The sequence below is a fragment of the Clarias gariepinus genome, chromosome 1 (assembly GCF_024256425.1).
Source record: "Clarias gariepinus isolate MV-2021 ecotype Netherlands chromosome 1, CGAR_prim_01v2, whole genome shotgun sequence".
NCBI classification, from domain to species: Eukaryota; Metazoa; Chordata; class Actinopteri; order Siluriformes; family Clariidae; genus Clarias; species Clarias gariepinus.
Window position 1 is genome coordinate 13994678 of NC_071100.1, and position 10375 is coordinate 14005052.

The window sequence follows — 10375 nt, forward strand, 5'->3', positions numbered from 1 at the left end:
CTTCACAGATTCGTCATAGTATACATTGACGACATTCTCATATTCTCCAAGTCAGAAGGACAACATCGACATCATGTTACACAGGTACTCCAATGTCTTCGAGAGTTCCACTTATTTCTGAAAGCTGAAAAATGTTCCTTTCACCAGCCCTCGGTACAGTTTCTGGGCTACGTCATCGACCGGAACGGAGTGAAGATGGACGCGGAGAAAGTAGCAGCCATAACCACATGGCCCCAACCTACTACCGTCAAAGAGCTACAGCGTTTTTTAGGATTTGCCAACTTTTACAGGCGGTTCATCAAGAGTTACAGCACCACAGCAGCCCCCTTGACTTCCCTCCTCCGCGGCAAACCCACATCATTAAAGTAGACTCCCGAAGCCATCGCAGCATTCCAACACTTAAAACAAATGTTCACTTCTGCTCCCATCCTTGTCCACCCTAACCCCAAACTGCCATTCGTGGTAGAAGTGGATGCATCAACCGTCGGAGCGGGAGCCATTCTCTCCCAACAGCAAGGAGAACCACCCACCTACCATCCATGTGCGTTCTTTTCACGCAAGTTCAGTCCGACGGAAGTAAACTATGACATTGGCGACCGAGAATTACTAGCTATTAAAATGGCATTGGAGGAATGGAGACATTGGCTGGAGGGGGCAGCCCAACCATTTCTAGTCCTCACGGACCACAAAAACCTACAATACTTGAGGGAGGCAAAACGGCTAAACCCACGACAAGCTAGATGGGCCATGTTCTTTACTCGGTTCGATTTTAAGATCTCCTACCTACCGGGAACTAAGAACATTAAGGCAGATGCGCTCTCCCGCCTGTATTTTCCCACTGATTCCATCAAGGTACCCGTCCTACCCGAAAAATTGTTTGTGAACCCGATTCAGTGACTGCCTTAGACTGCCCACCACTACGTCGTTTTGTGTCAGAAGAGGATCGCAACACCCTCATCCACTCAGTACACGTTTCACTAGGTACAGGGCACCCAGGAATAGACCGGACTCTCGCGTTGTTACAAGAACGCTTCTGGTGGCCCAACATGGGACGCGATGTCAGTAGGTATGTCCTGGGGTGTCATAAATGTGCCATGTCCAGGACCCCTCGACACTTTCCTGCTGGGAAGATCATTCCCCTGCCCATTCCTCAGCGACCATGGTCACATCTCGGAATAGACTTCCTCACTGATCTGCCCGAATCGGAAGGACATACCTGCGTACTGGTGGCTGTCAACAGATTCTCAAAGGGATGCCGCCTGATTCCCCTCAGGAACTTACCAACAGCCATGACCACTGCAGAAGTACTCTTTAACCAGGTCTTCCGCTACTATGGAATTCCAGAGGATATTGTCTCCGACCGAGGACCCCAGTTCATATCTCGGGTATGGCGAGCCTTCTTTCACCGTTTAGGAGTGAGTGTAAGTTTGTCGTCAGGCTATCATCCCCAGACCAATGGACAAACAGAAAGGAAAATTCAGGAAATCGGGCGCTTCCTCCGAACCTTCTGCCACAACCATCAGAACTCCTGGAACCAGTTCCTGGGTTGGGCTGAGTACGCCCAGAACTCACTACGTCAATCCACAACAGGTCTCACCCCTTTTCAGTGTATCTTAGGCTAGCAACCTCCGTTATTCCCCTGGACTGGGGAACCGTCAGACCTCCCAGCAGTGGACTTCTGGTTTCGGGAGAGCGAAAGAGTTTGGGAGGAAGCTCATCATCATCTGCAGAGAGCTGTGAGGAGGTACCAGACCAATGCCGACCGGCGCAGATCCAACGCTCCAACCTACCAACCTGGAGACAAGGTATGGCTCTCCACGAGAGATATGCGCCTCCGAAAGCCCTGCAAAAAACTTAACCCAAGGTATGTTGGTCCATTCGAAGTCTTGGAACAACTCAGTCCAGTAACATACAGGTTACAGTTACCAGCACACTTTAGAATTCATCCCACCTTCCATGTGTCACTGCTAAAACCTTACCAAAACCCTGTCATTTCTCCCACAGAGCCTGGTCCTGAGGAAGAAACACCCCCTCCTCCGATCGTCGTTGATGAAGGTACCATTTATCAGGTTCGTGACATCCTGAATTCCCGACGTCGTAGTGGCCGTCTAGAGTACCTGGTAGACTGGGAAGGATACGGCCCAGAGGAAAGATCCTGGGTGCCTCGCGACGACATTCTCGATCCCACAATGTTGGAGGAATTTCATCATACTCACCCCGAGCGTCCGGCACCCAGAGGACGAGGTAGGCCACCACGACGACAGAGAGGCCGACCCTCAGGAGCGGGTCGTGAAGGAGGGGGTAATGTCACAGTCAGGCCAGGCTCCGAACTCAATCCAACACAGCGCCCTTTATCGCCTGAGTACTAACCACCACCACCTGTCCGTAATCAGTGTAAACGCATAAAGACCACACACCACACCTCAGTCAATGTCCGGGCTCGTACCCATGAGTGAGGACCCAACGTCTAACGTTCAAGTAAGAAGATTAATACTTACCTGTTTACTTACCTTATACCTCTGCTTTCTACAGCGTTCCAGTCACAGTCCCTGAGCGTGGAGCTCCGTTTACTGTGGTGTGTGAGTCTTAGTCGACGATCGCCCGTTCCAGGTTTTCGACGCTGTATAATTCAATATCCCTTCGCGAAAGATAGGAGAAGTGACGGTTAACAGATTCCGGCCCTAGGTGCTAATCGGCTAAAGATTCCGGTCCTGACGCTACGTACTCTGAATTAAATAAAACCTGCTTATCTTGATACTTACCCCTGTGTGGAGTCCTACTTTGTTACAATAGGATGATTTCAAATGTTAAACCCTGTGTTTACATTCTTTCAGGAAAATAACTGGTTCTGGTCTAATGGCTCCTTTAGTCTGACAGGTTTGACAGGACATGGGATGTCCCATGTTTCTTTTCGTGGCTGAATGAACGAACAGGGCATATGGCGAGAAACATTATCTCGGACAATCTTTAAAGCGTGCTAGTAGAGTTAAACTTATATACATACATTTATTTCGCATGTTTTATTCCTGTCTTTATGTTTGATTATTCTGCATAACTTAAAAGGTGTAATCAGCATTTATAAACACTTCTTATTAGATAAAAGTATGAATGAGTGTGCAAGATATGGGATGTTTAAATGTACATGAAAAATTAGTAGCATGAACAGAGCTCATGCAAAATTACTTTATAAAAGGTAAGCGAACCACTCATTCGCTCTTCAAGACCTTCAAGAAACTTTGTGCCAGAACACCAAAAGTCCCGCAAAGAAGAGTTTATAGAAGAAGTACCAGTACCAAAGAGCTTTCCCGAGAGACGTCATCCCAGCATCAGAGCCCCAGCCAATCAGCAGCGCCGTGATTCCCTACCACTGAAGGTGAATTACAGAGAAAGATCGCGACACAAGTAAACAAACAAAGCTTCATACCTTGCTAAAATTGGTATTTACTACCTAACAAAACTGTAAGATTAAACCCAAGGCTCTGCTCTTGTGACTTTCTCGGGTCTAGTAAACAATACTAGAAAACGGCATTTAACTTTTACCCTTGAACTGTGTGTGTGTGTGTGTGTGTGTGTGTGTGTGTGGTTAGGTAGCATAGTTTAATGTATCATAGATTAGCCAAATAAATTCTTGTTTCTTTATAAAGAACTGTTGTCTTGGTTGTGTATTTTAAAGTCTAAACTTTTGCTGTGGCCATGTGATAAGCAGAACTGGTAAGATACACTGAATTGTACTAAATGGTGGACGGGTAGTCAATAAAGTGTCCATTTTAACTTTTAAGTTTGATAAAAACAACCTAAATCCTTAAAGATTCGTTTCAACTGTGAACTAGAGATGAAACCCTACAATATATTGATTTTGTGTCTGGAGGTGGAATGATGTGCAGTGTAGTTTTAGCTATCCCTTTGTGCCAGAAGAATTTAACTGCAACCTGCCCAATCACACAATATCATTATTCACCTTTGGACCAGAGATGAAACCCTACAATATGTTGCTTTTGTGTCTGGGGGTGGAATGATGTGCAGTGTAGTTTTAGCTATCCCTTTGTTTGTGCCAAAGGAATTTAACTGCAACCTGCCCAGTCACACAATATAATTATTGTGTGACTGGGTTCACATATGTTGGAATTTGTTTTTGTCACTAACTGATTAAAAAATAAATATTTAAATATTGTAAGAAATAATGTAAAACAATAATAATAATCAGAGGTGCAGCGGCGAAAAGACGACGAAAGAGTGTGTAAGCTTGCTTGCTTCCCTCAGGCGACCATGACGTTCAGACGCAAAGAGGCTGTTCGGACCTTCGGTTATTGACCTTGTAGAGCGGATCTGTCCCACAGGCATTTGTCCCAATCACAGGTGGTTGTGGGCGTAGCCACACCACACTTTCTTTTATGTGCATACATTAATCTAGCATTTGGTCTGTCATGTGAGAGGACATCTTAGTTTTTAGTAATTTGGGTAACATGTATTAATATGAGTCCGGTTCATATGACAAACTTTTCATACACATTAATGCTGTTTTAATACACCAAGCTTATTTTCAATACCAAGGATCCCATATCTTGTATACTCATTCATACCTCTATCTATTGAAAGGAGTTATACATGTTGATTACCCTTTCTAAGTTTAGAATAAACATGTTTAACACAACATAAAGACATCAAACATCCCATGTGAGCACATACATATACTTTTATATTCGCCCTACTGGCATATTTTAACTGATTGCCACTATAAGGCTCCCTGAATAAGATATGTTCTTGAGCCAAGAGATGAAGTGGGAAACACATTCTGGTGGTCAGCAACTGCCAGGGGGGTTGTGAAATTGTTTTCTTTCTTGTGCAAGGGAGTTGCTTGCAGATTTACACCATCTGAGTTGGGATGTGAAACTACTTCATTTTTTGTTTGATGGTGTCGTGAAACTATCTCTTGTCTCTGATTTGCACCATTTGAGGTCGGGGTTGGTGAAAGCTATCTGGGTGTACTCTTTTGACAAGGTCAAATTTCCAGCTGCTTTGTATCACAGAAAGAGATAACATTGTCAGCATGACACAGTTAGCTTGGAGGTGACAGATTCACGGCTCCCTTTGAGGTGGCCTGCTAGTCCCTACAAGTACAATCAGCTGAAATGTTAAAATAAAATATGCAATTTTAACAAAGTGGGATACAAGACCCAAATATTAAAATAGCGCAGAAGAGATGCTCACCCATGATTTATCTCTTGAGAACTGTGGAATAAACAAGGAAAATCAGGAATTGTACCGTGTTTTTTTTTCATAAATTAAACAAAAGAAGAACAAGTCATTTCTGCTGCTTGTATCACAGAAACCATCCACCTAGTTCTATATCTCCAGTTGTAGAAAAGTGCTTACAGCTACAGACCTTTTAAAATGAAAATGTGTTTTTTTTTATGATTATTTCAGTCTGGTTTCAAAACACTTCACAGCACAAAAACAACATGTTTTAAATGATCTTTTATTGATAGCTGGTTCAGGTGATCCAACTATTTTACACCAGTGCTTTTAGATCCAATGTGGTGTTTGAACTAAATCAATATAAAAATAGCATTCTTAATTTATGCCTTGCAATAAATCATGTCTGACCCACAGAACCATTTCAGTAAGCCTGGGGGTTCTTCTATTAAAGCTCGCCTAACTTGTGGGTTACTTTCTTTAAATATGCTTTCATTGGGTTCCTTTATAAACAGATACAGGTATCTCTTTTCACTACTATGCTGATGACACTCAGATTTATTTGTCTTTAAAGTAAAAGCACACTAAAATGTCATCAAGTCCCCTCTGGCTTGTTTAGATGACATTAAAATGTCTCTAAATCTGGAATAATGAAAATAAAATTGAGATTGTGGTTTTTGGACAATCTCATTGTTTGTGTGCTCCTGTTAGCACCTTACTGTTAACCACTTTTTAATTTAGATGTGATAATTTATAATGATTTTAATTTTGTGTAACAGATAAACTCGGTGGTTAAATCTAGTTTCTTTCATCTGAGAATTTTAGCTAAGATTAAGCTGTTTTTATCATTTAAAAATTTAGAGAAAGTAATTTATACTTTTATTTTATCTCAACTTGATTACTGTTATGTTTTATATACAGAATTCAGTCAGTCAAACTCTGCTGTCCGACTTTTAACAAGAACATACAAAAATAATCACATCACCCACATATTATCACTTTACTGGCTTCTGGTTTGCTACAGGATTGATTCATACAACTTATACCTTGTTTTTAAATCACTGAATGGTATTACACCCCTCTGAGCTTTTACAACCACATACAATATCAAGAAATCAGAGCAGTCTGTCCCAAGGTTTATACAGTATTAAAGCTCTGCGGTGACCGTGCATTTGCTTTCACTGTGCCTAAATTATGAAATAGTTAATAACTACCACTAAATATTATTTAAGTACCACTTAATATAAGATCAGCTCTGTCACGAACTAACCGAAGGTGAAACAGAAGACAGCAGCTAGCCTGTGTAGCGTGGATGGTGAACCCAAACGCAGAAGTAGCGCAAATCTGTATGATAACCACGCGTATTATTATTAGAACTCTCTCAGAGCGAGATGAAGTGTTTACACAAATAAACCTGCATTCCACCAACACACACTCGTTAAAAAGATAAACCTAAAATAGGTGGGTACTCACGTATAGCATGCGAGGCGTCGGAACCAGCATGGGCAACTCAATGACTGATCGATGTGCCATTTTGTCTCCTTTTATGCTTCCTGGGTCGCGACTGTACTACTTCCAGGTCGGGGGCGGAACTGTACCTGGCTGGGGATCTATAGCCAGATCGTAAGGTTCATTCTTGTTCGGCGAGTTCATCCTTAATACAGGAAGCCAGTCCCTTGTAGTAGGTTGTCCGGAGGGCAGCGTCTCCCCAGAAGGTCTGGACTGCGAGGGTACGGAAGTCTGTGGTGTAATGACTCACCGACGACCCTCCCTGCCATAGGTGATATAGTTTAGTGTCAGTCTCCACCTTGCCGACAGGATGTTCAAAAGTGAGCTTTAGTTGGCAGGTGAATTAATTGTAGGAGTGTGCTGTGTCTAAAGGTGAAACATAAGACTTAGCAGTTAGCCCGTGTAGCGTGGATGGTGAACCCAAACGCGGAAGTAGGATAACACAAATCTGTAGGATAACCACGCGTATTATTATTAGAACTCTCTCAGAGCAAGATCAAGTATTTACACAAATAAACCCGCGTTCTAACAACACTCGTTGGAAAGATAAACTCCAAATAGGGAAGATAATTAGGTGAATAATTAGAAAGATAAACCCAAAATAGGATGGTGAACCCAACCGCAGAAGTAGCGCGAATCGGTAGGATAACCACACGTATTATTATTTAAACTTTCTCAGAGCGAGAACAAGAGTTTACACAAATAAACCCGCGTTTTAACAACACACACTTGTCAGGAAAATAAACCCAATATAGGTGTGTACTCACAAATAGCATGCGAGGCGTTAGAACCAACAAGGGCAACTTAATGTCTGAACGATGTGATGCGCAATTTTGTCTCCTTTTATGCTTTTATGCTTCCTCGGTGCACATGACAAGTTCCTGCTTTAGAAAATTTTAAATCCAGACTGAAGACTTACCTCCTTTCATTTAATCCCCTTTGTTATTTTATTGTTTATCGTTGCTTGCAAATATATATATATATATATATATATATATATATATATATATATATATAATTGTTTTTAGATACTTTTTAGGTACTTTTAACTAAACAGTGGCATGGTAGTTTAGTGGTTAGTACAGTTGCCCTGCAGCTTCAGTGTCCAGGTTTGATTCCTGGCCAGGCTCACTTCCCGCATCTGTGTTCTACCTGTGCTTGGTGGGTTTCCTCCAGGTACTCTGGTTTCCTCCCACAGTTCAAAGGCTGATTTGGCTAATAAATTGGCTGCTGGGTTGAAGTTTGATTGGCTCCTCCCCCAAAGTTCACCGGTGGATTCAGCGGCTGTCAGTCAGAGCTTCGTGTCTCACTTCAGCTCCCACACCGCTGATGACGGTTCATTTAAGGGAAAATGACGTTAAATACAAGGTCTGTATACACATGTTCCGCTTACCTAAATCACATATGACTAAAAAATTATTACTATATGTGAGATTTATTACTGTTACCGTGTTAAGGTTACACTTAAACTTTCAGGCTGGTCTGAGGTAAGATAATTTAGCTGACAATAGCTGCTATAGTTAGCCACAGAACCCCACCTGTGTGTGAAATAAACGGAGAGGATGTCTGAGCTTTTTATCTTTCTCTGTAGAATGTTTGCAGGGTGACGAAACTAACTGTAGTATTAGCATGACGCTAGCATTTAGTTAACATTAGAACTTTTTTAATCTCACTGTTTGAGACAATAAAATGCTGGGGTGTAACAAAACACTCACTCTCTCACAAATATACACACCTGCTAACCCTCCCGTTTTTCACTAGCTAGTAATTTACTATATATTATCGTTTCTCCCGAGTTATAATAATATTTTACACCTTTACCCCTTTGGCAAGTAGTATGCAAATACTGTATGACTGCTGCATGTAAGCTAATCAGGTAGCCCTCTTTAACCAAAGTTGCTTGTGACTCAGGCTAAATTAACTATCAGTCAGCTGTACAGATAACTACTAGATGGAAGTATTGATATTTGGGTGATTGTAATGTGTCAGTATGACCCCAGCTATGACAATGCATCTCCTCGGTAATTAGCTTAAAATCAACACAGACCACAAGATCAACTAGTCTGACTAAAAAAAAAAAAAATATATATATATATATATATATATATATATATATATATATATATATATGAGCTTTATCCCAAAAGCCATGCTTATTTTGCTTATTTTATTTTTGGTAGTAGCTGTCTCCATGTTTTTGTTTCATGTTACCTATACCCTAGCTTTGTCATTTTTTTATATAGTATAAATCCTATTACACATTGAATTGATAGCCTTATTCAGTTTAATCTTTGTTATTCAACAAAATTTTTAACTTTCTTTTATTTCTTTCTAAGGTTGGCACCAACATGGTGATATACCTCCAGCAGGCTGAAGGGTCAAGACCGTACCCCTACATCCTGACCAGCGCTGCTCTCACGCTTCGTCATTCTGGTGGGAAAGGCTGTGGAGCAATGCACACTACTTGGGGCGGTTGATGTGTGCTTCAAGGCATTTTATATTTTTATATACTCCAAAGTAGTGTCCTCCTGTATAGGACTTTTTGTAATGTTGCTATGAAATAGCGAGGCCTACTTGAAAAGTTATAGACAGTGTTTGTATGTTAAAACGGGACCAGGGCTGGATAGTTTTGTTCTGCAGAAAAGATATCTATTGTCACAGAGAGATCCTGCTCTGTAGAAGCTGCCTCAGCCTGTTTGTGTTATTACTTCATTCTGCCCTTGTGAGTAATAGTATAGTAATGATGTTGCTGTTGATTATCTGTTCTTGTGCTTTTGAAAAGTAAACGTTTTTTCTATGAACATTTAATAGGATGTTTTTTAATGCATATATGTATGGTTTGCAAAACTTTTAAGTTTTTTTTGTAATAAACCAGTATATCAAAGTAATTTAACTGTTTAATAGACATGGGTAGCTTTTTTGTAAAACATGAAAATAATAATAACCTATTTGTGAGGTAGAATTAACTCAACATTCCAGTTAAAATGAACCAACATCTGGGTAGAACATTTGACCAATTCTGGGTAGAATTAACCCAGCATTATAGTTAAATATGACCCAGCATTTGGGTTGAATATTTAACCCATTTTGCTGGGTTAAAAAAATAACCCATTTTGCTGGGTTAAATTAACCCAGCATGTAGTTAGTCCAATAGTTACCCAGCAGCTGGGTTAAAAACAACCCAGATTGGGTTGTTTTTAACCCAGCATTTTTTAGGGTGTATTATTTTGTTAATTTGTACATTTCCTTGATGAGTTGCATGATGATTTGAGAGAAATTATTGATAAAAAGTTATCAAAAGCGGCATAGTCACTAAAACATCCCTATGTTAACCCTACATCTATGCTAAAAGATAATCATGTGTCACTTTCATGGTGCACATGTCATCAGCCAATATCTTCACACCAAAATGAGAAAATCATACATTTGCGTGTGTTTTCTAATTGCCCAAATAAATAAACATCAACAATGAAATTAAATATGTAAAAAAAAAAAAATTAAGATCATCTTATAAATTAAAAAATTCTAAATTCTGGTTCAGCTAGATATGATGATAAACTAAATAATTCGGAAAAAAAAAATTAGATGTTATTTTTCTTTGGAAAGAGGAAGTTTCTCTCAGCAAGACTATATAAGCATTACTACTTTCCTGAGTGTGTTACATCAAACAAGA

At 40.5% G+C, this 10375-nt stretch overlaps 1 protein-coding gene across 1 annotated transcript; it reads left to right on the forward strand.

The window, feature by feature from the left end:
* Positions 1-1157: 1157 nt before the first annotated feature.
* On the forward strand, positions 1158-2611 carry LOC128517971 (chromodomain Y-like protein). The gene has a single exon (XM_053491110.1). The coding sequence runs from the start codon at positions 1827-1829 to the stop codon at positions 2367-2369; it is 543 nt and encodes a 180-aa protein (XP_053347085.1). The 5' UTR covers positions 1158-1826; the 3' UTR covers positions 2370-2611.
* Positions 2612-10375: the final 7764 nt, after the last annotated feature.

Coding starts and splice junctions, on each gene's coding strand:
- LOC128517971 (XM_053491110.1), top strand. CDS start 1,827: ATGCGCCTCCGAAAGCCCTGCAAAAAACTTAACCCAAGGTATGTTGGT.